The 26047-nt window shown below is 42.8% G+C and overlaps 1 protein-coding gene across 1 annotated transcript in view; it reads right to left on the bottom strand.

Moving 5' to 3' along the window:
* Window positions 1-617: 617 nt before the first annotated feature.
* The window catches only part of SPON1 (spondin 1), an 85065-nt gene continuing 59635 nt past the window's right edge, over window positions 618-26047 (bottom strand). Inside the window, exons 14-16 of the mRNA XM_033928707.1 lie at window positions 17744-17908; window positions 11928-12176; window positions 618-4017 (exon numbers count right to left, since the gene is read on the bottom strand). Coding sequence (XP_033784598.1) covers window positions 3854-4017; window positions 11928-12176; window positions 17744-17908 — 578 coding nt within the window. The 3' untranslated portion in view covers window positions 618-3853. The remainder of the gene's footprint in view (window positions 4018-11927; window positions 12177-17743; window positions 17909-26047) is intronic.

Consider the following 26047-nt stretch of genomic DNA (forward strand, 5'->3'; position numbering starts at 1 on the left):
TGATACCTGGGTTTTTTCCCCCAGTAGTCTGAGTAATTAAAGAAAGCTTCATGTTTTTTAGTATTTCTTTTCTTTTTGACATACTGTATCAGCAATGCAGTGAACAAGGTAGTATGAAATTTAAACTAAACCTGCATAACATATATGAGAGTGGCTTTGTTCTGAGTATAGAAAATCAACATTTTAAATTGTACTACTTTTTTAAACTAGTCCTTAAATATTTTTTATAAAATTATTTTGGTTCATATACTCTACTGATTGCAAAGTAAATGAGACAAGATCAGTGAAGAATGGACAGAGTAGGATTAAAGCAGAATTGATAGTGTGGTTGATAGGAGGAGGTGATGAAAAGTTCCCAGCCCAACCAACTTCCTTTTGTCACTGTAGCTGAAAAGAGTGGGGGTTTTTATGGGGTTTTTTTTTTTGGGGGGGGGTTTGCAAAATGCCACTTTGCAGAATCATAATGCTTTTTTCTGACATTGTTTCAGATCATAGGTTGAACCATGTCAATGAAAAGGGTGGAATTTTCAAGTGTGGAACTCTGAGTTGTCATGAAGTTCCTATTCCTGCAGAAGAAAACTCCAAAGGAAATCCACGAATGTATGATGCAAACATTGAATGACAAATGCCCATCATACGCCACAGTGAAGAAGCAGTATGCAAACTTTCAGCATGGAGATATCAAGACCAAAGATGCAGCAAGGTTTGGGAGGCCTCAAATGGTGTCAACTCCTGAAATTGTTAACCATGTTCATGACCTGATGTTGGCAGATCAGCAAATATCAGCTAAAACGATTGCCGAGACACTCTAGACATGCAGAAGTCGTCAGCCATGTGGGTGCCCAAATGTTTGACTACTGATGCGGAACAATGTTGAGTGGCCACTTTCAAGTTCATTTTGCAGCATTTTCAGTGAGCTGGTGCCAACCTCTTAGAACAACTAGTGATTGTTGATGAAACATGGCTACACCACTATGATCCTGAAACAAAACAATAGTTGGTCATGGCCAAGGAAATTCAAGACTTAAAAGTAAGCAGAAAGGGCCATGGCCACAGTGTTTTAGGATCATTACTAACATATTTCCAAGGGGCCAAACAGTTAATGCAGAATACTAGTGTAACTTGCTGTGCCGATTAAAGGAAGCATTGAAAGCAAAAAGGAGAGGGAAGCTGCGGAAAGGAGTTCTCCTTTTACGTGACAAGACTGGCAAAATGATGAATGTTTTGATGCAGCTACTCGCCAGATCTACCGGTAGTTCCATCTGACTATTTTCTGTTTCCAACCCTTAAAAAGAAAGTGATTCGGAGGTGATTGCAACAGCAGAGCAGTATTTCAGTGACAAGACATCAGAGTATTTTTGGAAGGGTTACATGATGTGCCACGTGTGTTGAACTTAGGGGAGACTATGTGGAATAACTTGTAAGTTTCATGGCTCCATGTCATTCCCTTCTTGGTTGGGCTGAGAACTTTTCAGCAACCCCTCAAAGGGTTTTGACTTGTTACTAAGCTGGCTGACTGCCAATATTCAACTGCAGTTAACGTGGCACTGGTTAGTCTCTAACTTACGCAGCTTTTCTTGATGTAAACCGCCTAGAACTCACTGGTATGGCGATATACAAAAATAAAGTTTATTATTATTGGTGGTGATATTCAGTAAGGTCATAGTTGCTATAACTTTATGTGCTAAATTAACCAGGATCTGGTCTGAATATTAGCTGGTGCCTAGTTAACTTCTGGGTCGGCACATGAGAGAAAAACTGTCAGAACATATACCCAGATATTCAAAGCTGAGTGCTAAGCATGTTCATCCAACAACTTGGAGTGGCTTACATGATGCTTAATGCCCCTTCTCCCGAATTAAGTTGATAACCTATTTTCTGTTTGTAAAGCATGATTTTATATGTGGAAAAAGGCTCTATAGATTTGCACAAAGGAATAGACGTGTAGAAACGGATGAACTGGAGGAGAGTATTTATCATGACATGATTTGTGCGTGTGATCTGGGGACATATGTCAACATGTATGTTATAAAATAGCATACACACATTTACACTTTCTTTGCAGCAGGTGTAAATTTATGCGAGAAAATCTAAACTGCTAGGCATCATGGGAGGCCTTAAGAAAAGAGGTGCATTTTTTTACATTTCCCCCAGAATATAATAATACAACAAGGTGTCTAGACAGGGAGGCAGGAGTAGAAATTATATAGGCATCCTGGCACCTTTATATAATAGCCTGTCAAAAAGCTGTGGCACAAATTTGTGAGATGCTTCGCAAGCAGAGTTAGTCATAGGGCCAGCACCTACAAACATGGTGCCAGTTATGTGTTAATGCCATTTGAAGAATTGTGGTTAACGTCAAAGGTAGATGCCAGAAATGTAGGCCAGAGTTTTGAAAGCCTACATTCCCAGTGCTTATGTTTAACATGAATTTCATCTTCACAGGCGCAAACCAAGCCTACTTTGAGCATAGGTGCTGTAGACATGATGTTGGCGCTCTTTTTGTAGGCACCTCCACACACCTACATTTTTTAAAATAAGTTTTGAATGGGTTTTTAATCAGCACAGTCAATTACTAAACCGATTAAATAAATTAAAACAATTAAGTGCGGTAGGGCGCCAACCGCTGCCTTACAGCGCCATTTAGAGATTGTGGGTCTTAGTGTAGAAAACAGTGTTCTACAGCCTAGTTTCTTATAAATTTAGCCCCAAAGTGGTAGAGGACAGCTGTAAACATCTGGGTTCTGAAGACCAGCTGAAATGCTCTCATTAGGGGAATCTCCCAGTTTGTATTCAAGTGAATCAGTATTGTCAACAAACTCCCTAAAGCAGTGGTTAAAAATTTGTCCAGGGATCTCACAGTTAGGTTTTCAGGATATCAACAATGAATATTCATGAGGTAGATTTGCATGCAGTGGAAGCAATGCATGCAGATTTCTTTCATGCATAATTCATCGTGGATACTCCTGAAATCTGGCCAGAGAATTTATGCAGCTGTTTAAAAAGAATGGCAAAGAAAATAGAATCGAGTAGGCTTTTTGAAATCTCTGATTTCTTTTTCTGAATCGATGATTTCATCAGGTGAAATCGACATTCAGCACAAGCGCAGACGATATTCAGATCGCAAAAGGCAGCTCAGGCTGGCACTGGATTCCCAGTTTCTTAAAGCTAATATTCACCAGCTGGCCAAAGATAGTTTTGCTATTTATGTGGGTCTATCTGACTATTGGTGTTAACTGGCTATGTTGCAAGAGCAGGCTAGCCGCTAAGCATCTCATGATGAATATGCATGCTTAGCCATTGGTCAGGAGCTGTTTTTGAATATCGTGTGGTTTGTGTTTATAGTTTGAATGTCTCTATTACGAGATGTATGAGACATTATTGCATCTTAATAGCACAAAGTTCAGCTGTCTTTTCTTTTTTAAAAAGAAACATTGAAAAATGTTTTATCTAGCATAATTAAAATAGAGAGACATTTCTAAATGTTGGTTCAGCTTGAAAGAGCATTTGATCACCTTTTCTAGTGAAAATGTGCAATGTGCCAAATCCCATCAAAACACTGCCATTTACTTTCAAACACAACAAGCCATTGAAAATGCGTTTCTTTGTTTCATAAGCACATGTAAATGCATCTCATGGTTTCAATGTAAATATTCGTGCTTATATGATATAATTACACTGGTATATCTAGGCTTTTCTGTGCCTCTATATGGTTTAATGAAGAAGTCACACACTCCAGTACAAAACAGAGTTTTTGCACCCTGCAAGACTCTGCAGAAGATCCCCCTGGAAAAGCGGAGGCTACGTGAAGTCAAGGTCGGCTTTGAATGTGTTCTTTCAGCCCTCCCGCCTGCTAACAAGAGTGAACATTACATGCTCGTAGCTCTTTCTTGTCTTTGCAGCTTGTGAATTGAGAGTTTTTGAACCTTTTCTTCACAGTCATGAAGCGCTCCTGAATTCCTCCTCCACATAATTTGGTGCATTCTGTCCAAGTAGTCCATGGCCTCATTTTACAACCTAGACATGACAATCATTGAGTCAATAATTTTAGGGTTGATGGGGAAGGTATACAAAGTACCATCAATTACAAACTTTTCTTCTTTCTACATCTCTTGCTTCCTATCAATTGCTTTTCATCCTTTGATTCAACTGAGCTTGCCTTGCTGTACGTTGAGGTCATCTTTACTCACCTTCTGTTGTCAGTACTGATGACTATCCTGGTTTCCGTTCTAAGGGACCCTTTTACTAAATTACAGTAAGCACATGCACTTTGTGTGCGCACAGCACATGCAACAAATGTAATCGTATTTTTGTGAAAGGGGACATGTCTGAGGGCAGGAATAGGCATGGCAGCAGAAATCAGTTAGCATGTACTAACTGATTAGTGTAGGGTTAGCAAGAGGGCCCTTGCCACCTACAGACAGCGTGCCAGACTTTAAGAATAAATGGGATACCCATGTGGGATCTCTACGAGGGTCAAGATAAGGAAATTGGGTCATTAGGGCATAGACAGGGGGTGGGTAAGCAGAGTGGGCAGACTTGATGGGCTGGAGCCCTTTTCTGCCGTCATCTTCTATGTTTCTATGTTTCCATGTAAATTAGGAAGCGGTAGGGGCTCGAGCACAGGGCTGTGTGAAATGTGGCCTTAGTGTATGGGAAAGACCACTTTTTGCTGCATTTCAGTAAAGGGAACACTAAGCTCTTCTTTGTTGGTTTGTCAGATCTAATTCTGTGTTGGTTCTCATCTTAACTCACTTCTTGTTTTCACTTTGATGATGTCATAGCTAACTCTCTGATATGCTAACAATTTGCTAAGCAAGATATACAGTGAGGCAGCCAATGCATAACTTGAGACAGGCAATACAGTATTAATTTATTAATTATTTTTAGTAGTTATAGACCACTTATAGCCTAAGTGGTTTACATTCAGATAGGTTATCGGATAGAAAACAGAGAGTAGGGTTAAATGGTCATTTTTCTCAGTGGAGGAGAGTAAACAGTGGAGTGCCGCAGGGGTCTGTACTGGGACTGGTGCTATTTAACTTATTTATAAATGATCTGGGAATTGGAACAACGAGTGAGGTGATTAAATTTGCAGATGACACTAAACTGTTCAAAGTTTTAAAAACACATGCGGGTTGTGAAAAATTGCAGGCAGACCATAGGAAATTGGAAGACTAGGTGTCCAAGTGGCAGATGAAATTTAAGATGGACAAATGCAAAGTGATGCACATTGGGAAGAATAACCTGAACCACAGTTACCAGATGCTAGGGTCTACCTTGGGGGTTAGTGCCCAAGAAAAGGATCTGGGTATCATTGTAGACAATACGTTGAAATCTTCTGCCCAATGTGTGGCGGCGACCAAACAAAATATTAGGAATTATTTTAAAACGGATGGTTAACAAGACTAGGAATGCTATAATGCCTCTGTATCGCTCCATGGTGCGACCTCACCTGGAGTACTGATCTCCTTATCTCATGAAAGATATAGCGGCGCTAGAAAAGGTTCAAAGAAGAGCGACCAAGATGATAAAGGGGATGGAACTCCTGTCGTATAAGGAAAAACTAAAATGGTTAGGGCTCTTCAGCTTGGAAAAGAGATGGCTGAGGGGAGCTATGATTGAAGTCTACAAAATCCTGAGTGGTGTAGAACAGGTACAAGTGGATCAATTTTTCACTCCGTCATAAATTACAAAGACTAGGGGCATTTGATAAAGTTACAGGGAAATACTTTTAAAACCAATAGGAGGAAATATTTTTTCACTCAGAATAGTTAAGCTCTGAAACACATTGTCATAGGTTGTGGTAAGAGCGGATAGCGAAGCTGGTTTTAAGAAAGATTTGGACAAGTTCCTGGAGGAAAAGTCCATACTCTGTTATTGAGAAAGACATGGAGGAAGCCTCTGCTTGCCCTGGATTGGTAGCATGGAATATTGCTACTCCTTGGGTTTTGGTCAGGTACTAGTGACCTGGATTGGCCACTGTGAAGATGGACCATTGGTCTAACTCAGTAAGGCTATTCTTATGTTCTTGTCTATCTAATGTACCTGGTGCAATAAGGGACTAGTGACCTGCTCAGGGTCACAAGGAGTGATGTTGGTTTGAACTCACAAGCTCTAGCTCTAACCTCTGTACCACAATGTATGACCATTTTGAAATAATGTGATTTACAGAAAGAGAAAACTTGTAACTTGTGGGTTTGAAGGGAGTGACATCCAGGAAAGATAACGAGAGACAGAGAGCAAAAACCAGAAACTACACTGCACAACAATTTTTTGGTTAAGTCTTGATTCCTGAAAAGTTTTTGGTGATTTTGACAGGTACCAACTTGGTATGCTCAAATATGGTTTTGGTTTTACTGCATCACGTAAGAACTATGAGAAATAGACATTTTTATGTTTACTGACAATAAAATATATAGTCAAGTTTACGTTTCGCACAAGCGACTAAATGAAACAGAATTAAAAGTGTTTTGCTCCCGAGTTTCTTTTATATTCAGTGTCTGGTGCATCACGTTGTAGCATCCAACAATAGTCGGCAAGCATTGACGGATTCCAATTGCCCTGGTATCGTTTCTCCATCGTAGCTATGTCTTGATGAAACCTTTCACCGTGCTCGTCACTCACAGCACCGAGATTTGCGGGGAAGAAGTCCAAGTGTGAATGGAGGAAATGAATCTTGAGTGACATATTGCACTTCATTCTCTTGTATGCTTTGAGAAGTTTGTCTACCAGCTGAATGTAGTTTGGGGCTCTGTAATTGCCCAGAAAATTGTCAACAACGTCTTTCAAGGCTTTCCAGCCAATTTTTTCCGGCCCAACTAACAGATCTTCAAATCGCTTGTCACTCATAACATGTCTGATCTGGGGGCCAACAAAAATACCCTCTTTGATCTTGGCATCAGTTATTCTTGGGAACATCTGTCTTAAATAACGAAAACCTTCCCCTTCCTTGTTCATTGCTTTCACAAAATTCTTCATGAGTCCCAGTTTAATGTGAAGAGGAGGCAAAAATATCTTTGTCGGGTCAACAAGCGATTCATGTGCTACATTTTTCTGTCCTGGAACTAACTTTTTACGGAGTGGCCAGTTCTTTCTAGAATAGTGCGACTCTCTGTCTCGGCTGTCCCATTCGCAGATGAAACAGCAGTACTTTGTATAGCCAAGCTGCAGTCCTAGTAACAGAGCAACGACTTTGAGGTCTCCACAGATATTCCAGTTATACCTGGTATACTGGACATACTTTAGTAACATTTCCATATTCTCATATGTTTCTTTCATATGTGCTGCATAGCCAACAGGTACTGAAGGATAAACGTTGCCATTGTGCAACAGAACAGCTTTCAGGCTTAACATTGACGAATCAATGAAAAGACGCCACTCTTCCGGGTTGTGATCACAACCAAAGACCGAGAACAATCCTTCAATGTCACAACAGAAACAGAGACTGTCGACTTGTGCAAAAAATTTGGTTATATCATGATGCCGGTCTCGAAACACAGAAATTTTCGTACCTGGTGATAGCAAACACCATTCCTGCAGTCTCGAACCTAGCAGCTCAGCTTTTGCTTTTGACAGACCCAAATCTCTGACCAAATCGTTCAATTCGGACTGTGTTATCAGATGTGGATCGCCTGATGAGGATGGTTCAAAATCCGGGTCAATGTCACTGTTAGAACCCTGCACTGCAGTTTCTTCATCTGGTTCGTCTAAGGTCCAATCCTCTGGTGGTTTCGGAACTGGAAGACTGTCATCATGTGGCATGGGTCTCATTGCTGAAGGCAGATTAGGATATTCAATTGACTTCTTGTTTTTGGCAGAGAAACCAGACACATTAGTCAAACAGAAATAACAGTCCGTCACATGGTCTTTCTGTTCTCGCCATATCATCGGAACAGCAAATGGCATCGTCTTTCGAGTACCTCTGAGCCAGGCTCTCAGACTAACAGCACATGTCGCACAGCAAATGTGAGGCGCCCATTGCTTGTCTTGATCACCTATTTTGCAGCCAAAATACAGATGATAGGCTTTCTTTACAAGGGCAGTCATCGAACGTCTCTGAGGCGTAAGTGTATATTCCCCACAGATATAGCAGAATGTGTCGCGGCTGTTACGACACCGACGAGACATATTGCCCGACACCAAAACGTCTATAGCATCAAGCTTACTTACTGTTATATTGCTACAGCTACTATACTACTATACTTTACTATACTGATACTATATACACACACGGACTATCTATATTAACCAAATGAGCAGGATCGGTGTATGGAAGCCACCATTATAGCATGGTGAGACAGCGCAAGCTCGTTCAGACCTGCCCAGACATGCCCAGGATGTCATCTTCCATAAAACAGCTTCCAACCTGGCTAGATTTTATGCATGGACATACCCAGGCGGCACAAACCGTTGTTGATAAGACACTTATGGGAGAAAAAATTGTTTGCATCCAAATATAAGAAAAAATCACGACAAAATTGAAGATTTCTCTGAAATGGTACGTGATGGGTAATTTTTGATGTAATATTCATGATCAGCACCCAAAATTCTATAAGAAACACCCAGCAGTGTTCAGGAAGCAAAAACTTTGTTGTGCAGTGCTATCAGACTTCTGGGATAGGACGGTATATGGAGAGAGTTATTATATGTGGAAGGAGTTCAACAGCATTTCAGAGCATCCAGCACTGGTTTAGTGATTAAAGTGAAAGTTCGGATCATTTCAGTAGAAACATAGAAACATAGAAAAAAGCAGCAGAAAAGGGCTATAGTCTGCCCATTCCAAGTATCCCCTCCACTGAATTTACTCCCTTAAAGATCCCACGTGAGTATCCGTACTGCTTCTATGGTCTGAATGTGATGACTGGATCCACTGGTCTTCACTGAAGGGTTTTGGAGAAAGAGGGTCACTTTTAAATACTGAGGGATAAAGGACAAGTAGGGTTATTATTATACTCGAATGTACTTAAACTGATCAATGCAAATCCTTAGAACAAGCTCTGACTGTGTATTAGGGAATAGAGGCACACAGTCTGAAACAGTGAAATTAAATTTCACGTTGGCCTTCAAACCCACCATTTAAATGCAGGCTACATGTAGCTTGCCTTGTGGAAGTGACAATTTTCAGCTCTAGACTCTGCCACTAGCCACCTCCGAAACCTAAGTACTGTGATTGCTTATTTTTAGAAAACTGTGAAATTATTCACAGTGAAAGTAAAACATGTTAAGACTGCAAATTATTCACATCTATAGCAGCATTAGGCCCATTGATTTCACTAATATTTCCATCCGCCAAATAAATGCTTACTTTTCATGTACCTTTTGAGGCCTATATAGGTAGGGTTTAAGCTCCTAAATTTGACAGTTAAACTCCTCATTTGGTTCCTTTAAAAATTTTCATTCCAAATTTTAACAGCCTCCTAAATTTAGAAACATAAAAAGTGGGTGGCAACAGCAGCAGATTTAGGATAGAGAAAAAGTTCACAGTTTAGTGCTCATAAATCTGCTAAAAATGGCCAGTTGGTAAGTCAAAACTGGCTATTTGGGGGGCTATTTACCATGTTTCTACGTTTATTATAGTCTCACTATCCCACGTTACGGTGAAACCTCCTAAGCAACTTACAATCTGAAAATTTAACCCTTTAATTGGCAGATGGTAAAGCCGGCTGCTTTACGTAACTTGATGTCGAACGAGGGCAACAGTGCCAAGTAACAGACTATGCCAAATAAAGGGTTAAGGGAGAGGGACAAGGGTGCGTGATTATATACAATGACACAAAAGTGAGGGCTTGAGGTAGAACTACAATTTCAAATAGAAAAGGGGGGTGGGATAAAACATTGGATGTACCGTGAGCCTAATCAGGATGCCTTCCAAACGAGGTTAGGAAGATTTTGGAAGCGGGTTATGACAATGCATCCTTAAAGTGGTCCAAGGAGGTCTGTAGTCGAAGTGGTAAGAGTAGAGAGTTCATGCCGGATATGTTCGTGAACTGAACTTACAGCATTTAATCTAATCTAATCTAATCTAAACCTTAAGTTTAGATACCGCCTCATCTCCATGAGAATGGAGCTCGACACGGTTTACAAGAACTTAAAATAGTGGGTAGAGAAGAAGAAAAAGGATTACATGAACTTATGTGTAGAAGGGGGGAGAGAAAGGGGGGAAGGATAGAGCTACAATTTGCTGAAAAGCCAGGTTTTCAGTTGTTTGCGGAATAACTGAAGGGAGCTCAGGTTCCGCAGCGGGGTGGTGAGGTCGTTCCAAAGACCTGTGATTTTGAAGAGAAGGGATTTTCCCAGTTTGCCTGAATAGTGGATGCCTAGTTTAAGGGAAGGCTAGTTTAAGCCTTTGGGCAGTTCTGGAGGAGTTGAAAGACAGTGGGATAAGAGGAGGCAGGATTTAACCACTTAAGATAACTATTACACTTAACTGGCTATGTTTTCACCGGTTGAGGGGCCCTTTTATTAAGGTGCACTAACCGATGTAAAGATTAACGCTTGCTAAATGCTAAGATGCCCATAGGATATAACGATGCCTTAGCTAAGTCGGTTAGCGCACCTTAATGAAAGCAGCTCTGAATGTCAGAGCCTGGACATGGCTCTATCAGATTTCTGAGTCTAATATGGTGGTGTGGATAACATGAGGAAGGACTTAGTGAAGCTTGAGGAATGGTCTGGAATCAAACACCTAACATGTAGGTACTTGTACTTATACTAGCCCAAACCACACAAGCAAAATGAGAAAAATAATCATGTAAACCACACTCTCAAAAATTCACAGCACAGCAAACATATAAACAATGAAGAACAAACAGAGCCCCCTAGAAAATATGTCTATACATTCAAATAAATCACCTCGAGGTAGGAAAAAGCCTCAGAGCCCCTCCTCCACCAGCCAAACAACAGAGGTCGTAAAAATTGGGAGGCTAAAACGGGCATAAAGAAAACCTCCTCAAATGATATTTTACTAGAGAACCCTAAGGTATCTGAATGAATCCACCATGAAAGTAATGCTCTTATAACTACAATGAAAAAATACTCATCTGAGATTAGAAGTTGGACACACCCCACACATCGATGATGGCCAACTGCCGCAGGATGTGGCGGGATTAATCTTTCACTGGAACTCCGCTTTACAACATGGCAGCTCCTCGTACTTATGACAGGCTTGGGGGGGTATAGATTATGTATATAAAAGGAATCCATGCTCAGCCCATGTATGGCTTCCTTGCAAATATACACGATGGAATAGATATTCAAAGGAATGTAAATGGCCAGGAGAGCAGTGATCTAACTGGCTAACGTGATATTCAGTTCAATCCGTCCTCCTTTTTCTGGAGTCATATGGTAACCCTAGGCCAAGAGGTCTATGAGGATTGGGGAAGAGGGAGTGTTTATTGAAAGGGGATTAGATTGATTTGAGGGGGATGTTTCTCTGGTTAGGAGGGAGTTCTGATCTTTAAAAACTGTATTCTTTAAAATTTGTGTGTTCTTGAGACTCCGAGATCTGTTTTCACCAACCAATTTTCGACAGGTTATGCAATGTTTTGTATCACTGCATCTGGCCTATTGTCATACCCTTTTGTGTGGAATACCTCAGAAGTCATTAAGGGATTGCCAAATGACCCAGAATGCAGCAGCACGTGTGACTGGGGGTATTTCACGAAAGGAACATGTGTCTCCATTATTGGCTGATTTGTACTGGTTTCCAGTTGTTTGAAGGATACAGTTTAAGATTAAAGTTCTAATTTATATAAAGTTACCATATTTGCCCCCCCAGGCCCCACCCTGTTCCGTCCCCACACAAACCTCCTCTCCTCTCCTTCCCTGAGCTCAGGGCCGCCTCTGGAGGGCTCTGAGCATAAATGTGAAACAACATACCTATCTGACCATAGACATATTTTGGACAGTACATGGCTCATACGTACCAGGATATTGCTCACCATCTGGGTCCTCTTTTCCTTCTTCACCCGCCTCTTTCAAACGCTTTTTTTCTACGCCTGAACCTCTTGAGCATTTTCTAATTCGGCACTTTTTACGCTGCACGGTTTCTGGACAAGGAGCTCCTCCAAACTGAGGCTCCATCTTGATCATTCGTGTCCTGATCATATGACCCTTCCCACATGACTTATTGCATTCAGACCAATGGGACCACTCTGTCAGCTCACAGTGCATAGCTGGGGAAGGAAGACGAAGCAAGATGAAGCAGAAATCTGCTCAAATCATTTATTCAGGGTAAAAGCATCACTGGATGGGCAACTCTGGATCTATTTCTGTCATCTTTGGGAGGAGGGGAAGGTGGGTGTCCAAACATAGGCCTAACCTTCTGTAAAAGTACGCACCAGCTTGCACTGCACACACAGTTAGACATTGGCCTAATTTTATAAGAAGCCTTTAGGTTCATAAAAGTGTTTTTATGTATGAAAAAGTTTAATAAAATTACTCTCCGTAGAGCTTTTTTTTTTTTTTTTGTTACTAAAGTTGACTAAATATTTATTTCCTGTACAAATTAGTAGCCAGTGCATAGCTATGAGAGGTGGAGGGGCATAATCAATAATGTGCCTAGGCCCGACTTTGGATGTGGAGTGCTAGACGTCCAACGCTCAGGACATCTAAATTTATACCCCGTTTTCAACCAAAATGTTGTCCAAATCCAAAGCACCTAGAACAAGGCCAATTGGACGTAGGAGGGGCCAGTCATGTAATGTACTGGCCACCGAGACACGGCAATGGAGCAGCGGGGCACCTGAGAGGACACTGCTGTGAACTTCACATAAAGAGTACTACATGTACATCTCACCACAAACCCCTTATAGTTCATAGTGAGCCCCCCAAAACCCACTATATTCACCTGTCTACCATCCCAATAGCCCTTATAGCTGCAGGTGGTACCTACATGGCAGTAGAATAGGGTTTGGGGGTTCTGGTGGCCCCAGCCATTCCACCATGAATGTAGTGGTTAGAGTTGCTTATGGGACTTGCTACTCCACTCTATGGTTCACTAGCCCACCTAACTGGCTACTTAAAACACCTGTGTGTAGGTTTACTAGGCTTTCCCATACCAGGTGCTGCTGTTCTGGAGACAGGTATGTACGTTTTTATTCTGATCTTTGTGGGGGTATGAGGGGGGTCAGTGAACACTGGCAGAGAGTGTGAGGGTCTTTACTTTGTCTCTGCAGTGATTATCCAGTCACTTTGGGTACCTTTTTGGCACTTTTACCAGTTTTAAAATCGTCTAACTCACAACATCTAGGTTTCATCCAGGATGTCTAGTAAAACATTCAATTATCCATGCAGGATGTTTAAGCCGGCTCTCAGCCCGCCCAGATACTACCCTGACCACTCCTCCTCATATACCCCTTTTAGCTCCAGACACACAGCGGCACAGAGTCCATTAGGACATCCAAGTGCTGACTTAGACTGGTTTTTGGACGTCGTGAAGTTTTGATGATGCCCCTCTTAGGGGGGAAATTACTAACATGAGCCTCTGTTAAATCAGGTCATTTTACCATAAAATGGGTCTCATTGCATAAGAGGGGACCCTGTGGTAAAATAACCCAACTTAACACATTCCCCCTATGCTGTACTGAGCTCTAATTCTTGTGGTTAATGATATCAGCTTGTGAATTGGGGCCAAAATTCAAGTAGCACTGTAGCTAAATTAAATGCAAGTGTCAGTATTTAACTTAATCAATACATTCTGGACAGCTGCCCACATAAGTAGTAGTGCTTGAGTATGAATAATATAAAGGGGTACAGTGGTGTGCAAAAGTCTGGAACCACTTGTGAATTTTGCATTCTTCCAACTTTGACCTTTTATTTGAATTTTTTCTTGACCCAATAGCTTATAAGAGATGCATGTGGCTATTAGAATCAACTTTTTATTCTGGCTTGGCCTTAAATTTCTGAGTTTGTTTGTTAAAGTTGCCATGTTAATCATTTTTCTGCGTAAATGTACTTCGCTGGCCAAAAAAGTACATTTGAGTGGCTATCTACTTTGGAATCGATCATTTGATCTGACGTCTTTTGTTTTTTTTAATTGGTGAATTTTGTTTTGACTTGATATACTGATACTTTATTTGGGGGGATGTTTATGATGTTGTCCAGACATGTCTATGTTATATGTGAAAATCGCAGGGAAACAAGATTTTATGTATGTGATATGGAAACCGCATAGTTGTATGTGGTATATAAATTTTTTAATAAATAAATTTATCCTTCAAAAAAAGGCCATTTCGTGTGGCTTAGTATTTGGAGGGCCACTTTCTGTTTGATGAGGTTCCAGGTTGCAATGAGTGACTCAATCAGCTCACGTTTTAATGTTGGATGCCTCTTGGATATCTCCCAGGCCACCTTGTATCACAAATTCTCAATTGGATTCAGATCCTGAGGTTGGGCAAGCCAGTTGATTGATTCGATGTTGTGGTGACGCTTCCAGTTGATCACCTGTTTGGAGCAATGGCAAGGTGCATTGTCATCTTGGAAAAGGATCTGGTCTGAAAACAGCTGCTAAGCACATGCTCTTGTGATGTACTTAGTCCTGTAGATCATTCCAGCGACAATGTGCAGACGTCCAACGTCACTGGCAGCTTTGCAGCCCCAGACCATGACCTTCAAAGGATGCTTCACAGTGAGGTTGAGGCACTTAGGCTTGAACTCCTCTCCAGGAAATCTCCTCGCATATGTGTGGACCTGGTTACCAAACAAGCAGAAGATGCTTTCATTGCTGAAAAGCACCTTTTCTCACATTGCATAGGTTCAGCTTCAGTGTTTCTGCACCTTTGCAGCCTCGCAGACCAAATTCATGCACTGGCAACAAACCGTTGATGAGTTGACACTGACATGACACTGAGGTCAACGAAATGCATCAAAGTGCACAGTCTTGGTGTGATGTTGATGCACATGGATGGCTTGACCCATCGTTCTTCATTTGTACAATCTTTACTACTCTGCTGTGACTGCAGCAGACTTTGCTGTTGATCTGGGTGGCATGAAAATCCTTCCTTGCTGATCACTGACACACAAACAGGTTTTGAGTCTTGTTCATGGTGTATGATACCAAAAAAAGCATACGCTTTTTATAGCTGCCCTGTTACCTACATGTCTGGACTGTGACCGGCTGATCAGAAATAGCGCATGCTGATTGGACAGTCTTGATCCAGTTTTGAAGCTATTTTCCAGTATCAATAAAATTGTAGAATTAGAAACAAGTGATCTTAAGAACATAAGAACATAAGAAGTTGCCTCCACTGGGTCAGACCGAGGTCCATCTCGCCCAGCGGTCCGCTCCCGCGGCGGCCCATCAGGTCTGCGACCTGTGAAGTGGTTTCTGACCACTTCTATAACCTACCTCAAGTTCTATCTGTACCCCTCTATCCCCTTATCCTCCAGGAACCTATCCAAACCCTTCTTGAATCCTTGTACAGAGTTCTGGCCTATCACTTCCTCCGGAAGCGCGTTCCATGTATCTACCACCCTCTGTGTAAAAAAGAATTTTCTAGCATTTGTTCTAAACCTGTCCCCTTTCAATTTCTCCGAGTGACCCCTAGTGCTTGTGGCTCCTCTCAGTTTGAAGAATCTGTCCTTATTTACTCTCTCTATGTCCCTTAGGATTTTGAAGGTTTCTATCATGTCCCCTCTAAGTCTCCTTTTCTCCAGGGAGAACATCCCCAGCATTTTTAACCTGTCAGCGTATGGAAAATTTTCCATACCTTTTATCAGCTTAGTCGCCCTCCTCTGCACTCCCTCGAGTACCGCCATGTCCTTCTTGAGGTACGGCGACCAGTATTGAACACAGTACTCCAGGTGCGGGCACACCATTGCGCGATACAGCGGCATGATGACTTCCTTCGTCCGGGTCGTGATACCCTTTTTGATGATGCCCAGCATTCTGTTTGCTTTCTTTGAGGCTGTCGCACATTGCACCGATGGTTTCAGTGATGAGTCGACCATCACCCCCAGGTCCCTTTCCAGGTTACTCACCCCTAGCAGTGTTCCCCCCATTTTGTAGTTGAACATCGGGTTCTTTTTCCCTACATGCATGACCTTGCATTTCTCTACGTTAAAACTCATTTGCCACTTTTTTGCCCAGTCTTCCAGTCTCGTTAGGTCCCTTTGTAGGTCTTCGCAGTCTTCCGTGTTTCTAACCCTGCTGCAGAGTTTGGTGTCATCAGCAAATTTGATAACCTCACATTTTGTCCCCGTCTCCAGATCGTTAATAAATATATTGAATAGTAGAGGTCCCAGCACCGACCCCTGCGGAACTCCGCTCGTGACCCATTGCCAATCTGAGTATTGGCCCTTGACTCCAACCCTCTGTTTCCTGCCCGCTAGCCAGTGTTTGATCCATCGGTAGATATCCCCTTGCACCCCGTGGTTCCACAGTTTTTTAAGTAGCCGTTCGTGAGGTACCTTGTCGAAGGCTTTTTGGAAGTCAAGGTAAATGATGTCTATGGATTCACCCTTATCCATCTGACTGTTTATTCCCTCAAAGAAGTACAGCAAGTTCGTGAGGCACGACCTTCCCTTGCAGAAGCCATGCTGGCTTGCCTTCAGTTGTCCATTGTTTTCTATGTGTTCGCAGATTGTGTCCTTTACCATTGCTTCCATCATCTTTCCAGGAACCGAGGTCAAGCTCACAGGCCTGTAGTTTCCCGGGTCACCCCTTGATCCCTTCTTAAAGATGGGCGTGACATTTGCTATTTTCCAGTCCTCTGGGATCTCCCCAGTTTTTAGGGAGAGGTTACATATTTGGCGAAGTGTCTCTGCTATTTCGTTTTTCAGTTCTTTTAGTACCCTTGGGTGGATGCCATCCGGGCCTGGTGATTTGTCGCTCTTTAGTCTGTCTATCTGTCTGTGGACATCCTCTATGCTTACCTCTAGTTGTACCAGCCTTTCGTTGTGTTCTCCATTTATAATCACCTCGGGTTCTGGGATATTGGATGTGTCCTCTCTGGTGAAGACCGACGAGAAGAATTTGTTTAACCTTTCAGCTATCTCTTTTTCCTCCTTTATCGCTCCTTTCCTGTCTCCGTCGTCCAGTGGTCCCACTTCCTCTCTGGCTGGTTGTTTCCCTTTCACATACCTGAAGAAGGGTTTGAAGTTTCTTGCTTCTCCTGCTAGTCTTTCCTCATATTCTCTCTATTAGATTCTAATAGCCAGATAACTAATGTCATAATAGCCCTTATAATGTGGTACACAGACAAATCTATTTGGTCAACAAAGAGATTCAAATAAAAGGTCAGAAAGAATGCAAAGAATGCAAAATTCACAAGTGGTTCCAGACTTTTGCACATCATTGTAACTCTATATAGTATTCACTAACATTTCCGCATACAGTAAATGAGAATACTGACATAGATATGCTCGTTAATGGCAAAACTGTACTTAAGCACGACTCATAAGAACATAAGCTGTGCCTCTGCTGGGTCAGACCTGAGGTCCATCATGCCCAGCAGTCCGTTCACGCGGCGGCCCATCAGGTCCAGGACCTGTAGAGTAGCCCTCTATCTATACCCTTCTATCCCCTTTTCCTTCAGAAAATTGTCCAATCCCTTCTTGAACTCCAATACCATACCCTGTCCTATCACTCCCTCTGGAAGCGCGTTCCAGGTGTCCACCACCCGTTGGGTGAAGAAGAACTTCCTAGCATTGGTTCTGAATCTGTCCCCTAATGTACACTAGGCTAATCGGATGTTCAAAGCAAGATAACTGAAAGGGGTTTCAGAAAACCTTTGGCACTTACGACACTCTGGCAGCATACACTTTTCCACTTGTTCTAGCTCTTCACTGCAGTCTCCAAGCTCAGCCGGGGATTTCAACATCCTTTGTCGGGTCCTCATCCCTTTGCCACAGGTTACACTGCAGTCACTCCACTCAGACCATGGGGACAACATGCATGGAATTGTATCTGAGACAGGAAAAGAACTCGTAAATAAAAAATGCGAAACACATTGGGGTTAGAATTTAGAACTGCCACCAGTACATAACACTATGGATGATTTATTCACTTATCTTTATACTAGTTTTTTAGCCCGTTACATTAACGGGTGCTAGAATAGATGTGTAGACTTAGGCATTTCTTTCTTTCTTTCTGTATGTCTCTTTCTTTCTCTCTCCCTACCCCCTTTCTTTCTTTGTCTGTCTTTTTTCTGTCTTCTCTCTCTGGCCCCCTGTCTGTCTGTCTGTCTTTCCTGCCCGATGTCTGTCTGTATTTATTTCTTTCTGTCTCTCCCCCCTGTCCAGTAGGAACCCTTCCCTGCTCCCCCTGTCCAGCAGTAGCCCTTCTGCCTTCTTTTTACCTCCCCCCTGTGCAACAGCAGCATTTCTCTTACCCCTTTCCCTGGTCTTCCTTCTCCTTCATTCCCTCTGTCTCCTCAAAAGGGTGCTGCTGCAGCATTCCCCCTGCATTCTCACACAGCCATCGGCAGCATTTCCCCCTCTCCTCCCTCCATGGTCTCACACAGCCATCAGCCGCATTTCTCATTACCCCCCCCCCCCTTACTGGGTCTCACACAGCTGTCAGCAGCGCAGCATTCACAACTTGCTGCTCCTGCTTGCTTCGGTCATTCGTTGCTGCGGGATACCACCTACTTTCTGTTTCAGCGAAGGCAGGATCTGGCAACAAGGAAGGCCCGAAGCAAGCAGGAGCAACTAATAGCCAATCTGTCGATCAAATCGGGAAAGATTCCAGAATACTGGAAGGTGGCGAATGTTTTGCCGATCTTCAAAAAAGGTTAGACGGGAGATCCGGGAAACTATAGACCAGTGAATCTGACCTCGGTACTGGGAAAGATGATAGAGGCACTGATCATCTTGACGGACCACAATCTGATGAGTACCAGCTAGCACGGCTTCAGCAAAGGCAGATCCTGTTTGACGAACTTGCTGCTCTTCTTCGAGGGAGTAAACAGGCAGATAGACAAGGGTGACTCGATCAACATTGTATATCTGGATTTTCAGAAGGCATTCAACAAGTTTCGGCATGAACGACTACTTCGGAAAATTGCAAGCTATGGAATTGAGGGTGAAATACTCACGTGGATTAAAAACTGGCTGGAGCATAGGAAACAGAGAGTGGGGGTAAATGGACAATACTCGGACTGGAAGAGGTCACCAGTGGGGTGCCGCAGGGCTCGGTGCTTGGACCCAAGCTCTTCAACATCTTTATAAACAATCTGGACATTGGTACGACAAGTGAGATGATTAAATTTGCTGATGATACAAAGTTATTCAGAGTAGTGAAGACACAGTGGGGATTGCGAATATCTGCAACGTGACATAATCAAGCTCAAGAAATGGGCAGCGACATGGCAAATGAGGTTCAACGTGGATAAGTGTAAAGTGATGCATGTCGGTAACAAAAATCTCATGCACGAATACAGGATGTCCGGGGCGGTACTTGGAGAGACCTCCCAGGAAAGAGACTTGAGAGTTCTGATTGACAAGTTAATGAAGCAGACCACGCAATGTGCGGTGGCGGCAAAAAGGGCGAACAGAATGCTAGGAATGATTAAGAAGGGGATCACGAACAGATTGGAGAAGATTATCATGCCACTATACTAGCCCATGGTGCGCCCTCACCTGGAGTATTGCATCCAGCACTGGTCACTGTACATGAAGAATGACACGGTACTACTCAAAAGAGTTCAGAGAAGAGCGACTAAAATGGTTAAGGGGCTGGAGGAGTTGCCGTACAGTAAGAGATTGGAGAAACTGGGCCTCTTCTACCTTGAAAAGAGGAGACTGAGAGAGGACATGATCAAAACGTTCAAAATACTGAAGGGAATAGACTTAGTAGATAAGGACAGGTTGTTCACCCTCTCCAAGGTAGGGAGAACGAGAGGAAACTCTCTAAAGTTGAAAGGGGATAGATTCTGTACAAACGTAAGGAATTCTTCTTCACCCAGAGAGTGGTGGAAAACTGGAACACTCTTCCGGAGGCTGTTATAGGGGAAAACACCCTCCAGGGATTCAAGACAAAGTTGGACAAGTTCCTGCTACACCGGAACGTACGCAGGTAAGGCTGGACTCATTTAGAGCACTGGTCTTTGACCATAGGGCCGCCGTGTGAGCGGACTGCTGGGCACGATGGACCACTGGTCTGACCCAGCAGTGGCAATTCTTATGTTCTTATGTTGAAGCCTCCCTCCCTGCCCTATTTTCCTTCAATGCCGCCCTAGCCAGGAAGCGACATTGGCCATGCTCCGGGGTCTCTAACACTGTGCTTGCCAGCTTCGCTTCTCTTCCCTCCCCCATCGGAGGAACAGGGTCGGAAAGCCGGCAAGCACAGCGAAGTCAGCCGGCGTCGGAGATCAGGAAATCAGTTGAGACAGGCATTGTACATGTGCGGACATAAGAACATAAGAACATAAGAACTGCCATCTCCGGATCAGACCTTCGGTCCATCAAGTCCGGCGATCCGCACACGCGGAGGCCCTGCCAGGTGTACACCTGGCGTAATTTATAGTCCACCATATCTTTATATGCCTCTCTTAAGGAGATATGCATCTAGTTTGCTCTTGAAGCCTAGGACGGTCGATTCCGCAATAATCTCCTCTGGGAGGGCATTCCAGGTGTCAACCACTCTCTGAGTGAAGCAGAACTTCCTGACATTAGTCCTGAATCTGTCCCCCCTTAGCTTCATTTCATGTCCTCTAGTCCGTGTCAAATTGGACAATGTAAATAATCTTCTCTGCTCTATTTTGTCGATTCCTTTCAGTATTTTGAAGGTCTCGATCATATCCCCACGCAGTCTCCTTTTCTCAAGTGAGAACAGTCCTAGTGTTATAAGTCTATCCTCGTATTCCAGTTTCTCCATACCCTTCACCAGTTTTGTTGCTCGTCTCTGCACCCTCTCCAGCAATTTTATATCCTTCTTTAGGTAGGGAGACCAATGTTGGACGCAGTATTCCAAGTGCGGTCTGACCATTGCCCTATAAAGCGGCATTATAACTTTCTCCGATCTACTCGAGATTCCTTTCTTTATCATGCCCAACATTCTATTTGCCTTCTTTGCCGCTGCCGCACATTGCGCCGACGGCTTCAGGGTCCTATCTATCAGTATACCCAGGTCCTTTTCTTGTTCACTCTTCCCCAGAGTTGCTCCTGACATTGTATACTCGTATTCCTTATTCTTATTGCCTAAATGCATTACCTTGCATTTCTCCACATTGAATTTCATCTGCCATTTCTCCGCCCATGTTTCTAACCGACACAAGTCGCTCTGGAGTTCCTCTCTATCCTCCTGCGATCTTATTGCCCGGCACAGTTTTGTATCATCTGCAAACTTGATGATCTCACTGGATGTTCCTTCTTCCAGGTCATTGATATAAACATTAAAAAGGATCGGCCCAAGTACCGAGCCCTGGGGTACACCACTAGTCACTTTCTCCCAGTCGGAGAACTTCCCATTTATGCCCACTCTCTGCTTTCGGTTTTCCAGCCATTTTCCTATCCATCTTTGTATATCTTCCTCTATGCCATGGCTTTGTAGTTTCCTGAGAAGTCTTTCGTGTGGAACTTTGTCGAACGCTTTCTGGAAGTCCAAGTATATTATGTCCACTGGCTTCCCACTATCAATTTGCTCGTTCACGGTCTCAAAAAATTGGAGTAAATTCGTCAAACATGATTTCCCTTTCCTGAATCCATGTTGACTGGGTTTCATCAAGTCGTGTGCGTCCAAGTGCCGGACTATGCTATCTTTGATCAGTGCTTCAACCATCTTGCCGGGGACAGACGTAAGACTCACAGGCCTATAGTTGCCGGACACGGCACCACGGATCACGGACCCACAAACTTTGCACGCTAAGGGAATTAGCAGATACAATATTCAATAGTTCTTTCTGTTTTTGTACACTTGCATTGTAAAGTCATAGAGCTTTATGATTATAGAAACATAGAAATATGATGGCAGATAAAGGCCCAAAGAAATTACAATAAAGGCCAACAGCTCATCCAGTCTGCCCATCTGCAGCATCCACTATCTCCTCCTCTTCCTAAGAGATCCCATTTGCCTATCCCACACTTTCTTGAATACAGGAACAGTCTTTGTCTCCATCACCTCTACTGGGAGACTATTCCACATATCTATCATCCTTTTGGTATAAAAAGTATTTCCTTAGATTACTCCTGAGCCTATCACCTCTCAACTTCATCCTATGTCCTCTTATTCCAGAGCTTCCTTTCAAATGAAAGAGACTTGACTCATGTGCATTTACATCATTTAGGTATTTAAATGTCTCTATCATATCTCCCCTCTCCTACCTTTCTTCCAAAGTATATATATTTTGAGATCTTTAAGTCCCCACATGCCTTATGATGAAGACCACTGACCATTTTAGCAGCCTCTTTCTGGACCAAATTCATCCTGTTTAAGTCTAATCTAATCTAATCTAAACCTTAAATTTATGTACCGCATCATCTCCACGAATATGAAGCTCGACATGGTTTACAAGAACTTAAAAATATAGGTAGAGAAGGAAAAGATTTACATTAACTTATATGTAGAAGGGAAGAAAAAGGGGGAGGATAGAATTACAATTTGGTGAAAAGCCAAGTTTTCAGTTGTTTCAAGTTTGTTCAAGTTTATTAGGATTTTATATACCGCCTATCAAGGTTATCTAAGCGGTTTTTACAATCAGGTACTCAAGCATCTTCCCTCTCTGTCCCGGTGGGCTCACAATCTATCTAACGTACCTGGGGCTATGGAGGATTAAGTGACTTGCCCAGGGTCACAAGGAGCAGCGCGGGGTTTGAACCCACAACCCCAGGGTGCTGAGGCTGTAGATCCAACCACTGCGCCACACACTCCTGTTTGCGGAATAATTGGAGGGAGCCCAGATTCCGCAGCGGGATGGTGAGGTCGTTCCAAAGTCCTGTGATTTTGAAGAGAAGGGATTACCCAGTTTACCTGCATAGTGAATGCCGAGTAGAGAGGGGAAGGCTAGTTTATACCTTTGGGCGGTTCTGGAGGAGTCGGGACTTGAGGAGTTGTAAGATAGTGGGATAAGGGGAGGAAGGATGCCGTGAATGATCTTAAAAGCCAGGCAGGAACATTTGAAATGGATTCTGGAGATCATTGGGAGCCAATGAAGTTTGGCAAGGAGTGGGGAGACATGGTCAGATTTGCGTTTTGTAAAGATCAATTTGGCTGCAGTATTCTGGATTAGCTGGAGTCTTTGAAGACTTTTTTTTGATAGGCTTAAGTAGATGGCATTGCAGTAACCTAGTTTGGAGAGGATGATGGATTGGACAAGGATGGCAAAATATTGTTGGCGGAAGTAGGATCTTTTCTCAGCATGTGGAGGCTGAAAAAGCATGATTTTGCCAAGGAGTTGAGGTGGTCATTGAGGGAGAGAGAAGAATCGATAATGATGCCAAGGACCTTGCATGAGAATTCAAGCTGCAGTGCATCGCCTGAGGGTAATGGGAAGAGGGTGGGCAGGTGTTCTAATTTTGGGCCGAGCCAGAGTAATTTTGTTTTTGATTCATTTAGTTTCATCTGTACCTAGACGGACCAGGAGCGGAGTCTCATTATGCAAGCTGTAATGTTCTCATGGAAGTTGGTGAGGTTCTGGTCAATCTTGAAGAGGACAAGGATGTCATCCGCGTATGTGTAGATTGTTTCAAGGGGGGATAATTGAAGGAGTTTTCAGGGAGGACATATAGATGTTAAAGAGAATAGGGGATAGGGGTGATCCCTGAGGGACACCGCAAGATGGTGTCCAAGGAGTGGACATGGTGCCATTTGTGTTGACGGTGTAGGAGCGAGAGCGTAAGAAGTTTGAGAACCACTTTAGGATGGTGGAGTCAATTCCTATCTCAGAACACTAAACATAGACATGGGCCACCAATCCTCAAAGATCAGAAAACCTCTACAGCACTAACATCCAACTACAGACCCATAGCAAGCATTCCCCTCTTCACAAAACTACAGGAAGGATTGGTCAACCTCCAACTGGGAAACTACCTAGACAAATTTAACATCCTCAGCGATCATCAATCAGGTTTCAGGAAAGGATATAGCACAGAAACGGTCATAGCCTCCATACTAAAGCACCTCTATGATCTCTTCAGCAAAAGCAAAAGTGCACTGATCCTGCAATTAGACCTCAGCAATGCGTTTGACCTAGTAGACCACGAAATCATGCTACTGTGCCTTGATGCAATGGGAATCTCGGGAAAGGTAAAGAAATGGTTCCAAGAATTCCTAACAAACAGATCCTACAGAGTAGCCAGCAATGGAAATCACTCCAACCCATGGAATAACCCGTCAGGGGTACCCCAAGGCTCCCCTCTATCGTCTACTTTATTCAACATTTACCTAGCATCCTTAGGTCGCCGACTACAAAAATTAAACTTAACACATTACATATACGCAGACGATATATCCATCCTAATCCCCTTAAATGATATCTCAACTGAAATTATAGGCATCCTTTCACACACACAATGAGATAAATCGAAAAATGGACCACCAATTTCAAACTGAAACTAAATACAGAGAAAACAAAAGTCTTCTTGGCAAGCCCCAACGACAAAATAACGAAAACATCATTAAAAATAAACAGCCGCGAATATCCGATTTCCAAAACCATAAAAATTCTAGGTGTCACTCTAGACACGCACTTGACCATGGCCGACCACACAAACATTGAAGAAATGCTTCTACATTCTATGGAAGCTAAGGACTATCAAAAAAATATTTTGACACAACATCCTTTCAGGTTACTGGTGCAATTGCTGATCCTATCCACCCTGGACTATTGCAACATCATCTATCTGGGTATCCCACAAAAAACCAATAAAAAAAACTGAGATTAGTACAAAAGACGTCAGTTCGCTTAATCTTCGGACTGAGAAAACAAGACCACATTAGCCCATACTACAAAAAACTGCACTGGCTACCAATGAAGTGCAAATTCAGTTCAAATTTGAATGCATCTGCTTCAAACAAATCTGGGGCCTAGCACCTTCCTACCTGCAAACACACTTTGCTTTACACAACCCCACACGAACAACCAAAAACAAAAACATCTTCGCCTATCCTAAAATTATTGGCTGCAAATACAAATCCTACCTTGACAGAACCTTCATGTTCCAAGCTAACAGACAACAATCCTGGCTGGGAAACTACATAAATAAAACCAGACAGACATACAACGCATTCTGAAAATCTATCAAAACCACTCTGTTTGACAAATTCATCACCTAAACAGACCAATCCGCGCTCACTACGCTTTTTCCCCCTACAACCCAAAGCAATCTTCAGGCAATTCCTACCCCTCTCACTTTCCCTCCCACTTTCAACCCCTCTTACATTTCCCTCCACTACTACTCTTTCTTCTGTAACTTTCCCCTCATGCATTTGTAATTTGCTGAATGTCTAGCCTTTTTTCGATGTTGAACCGCCTAGAAGTCATCTGACTATGGCGGTATAGAAAAATAAAGTTATTATTATTACTTCTTCCACTTTTGTGGAGCAGGACCACATCTGCCCTTCTCCAATCCTCCATTCTAGAGAAGTATTGAAAAGTTCAGCCAATGGAGCCCCCAAAACTTCCCTGAGTTCCTTCAGTGCTCTCAGATGTATACCATCCAGCCCCATTGCTTTGTTCACCTTTAGATTATCTAGCTCCTCACAAATACAATCCTCTGAAAATCGATCAGGGTCTACCACACCTCCATCCCCATTTGTGTTTGTCTTTTACGATCCCACTTCCAGCGCTTCAGCTGTGAACCAAACTGGAACCAGCCCATTAGACAAACTATTTTGAAAGTAGAATCTGGGTGAAAGACGAAGTTGATTAGGAGCAAAGTGGTTCAGAGTAAAGTATCTTCAGGAGATATTGGTGAAATGCAAAAGTTAGGATATTTCAATAGCAGAAGTTATATATAAAAAACAAACAAACAAAAACCAACCCAACCTGATGCAGTCTGCAATATTTAAATAACAATCAGAAAGAAAGAAATTATTCCAAAGTACTGCCATCAATTGCAACATAGTTTGTAATTAGAAATTAAAACCCAATCTTTAGATTGTCTATAC

The sequence above is a fragment of the Geotrypetes seraphini genome, chromosome 19 (genome assembly GCF_902459505.1).
Source record: "Geotrypetes seraphini chromosome 19, aGeoSer1.1, whole genome shotgun sequence".
Lineage (NCBI taxonomy): Eukaryota > Metazoa > Chordata > Amphibia > Gymnophiona > Dermophiidae > Geotrypetes > Geotrypetes seraphini.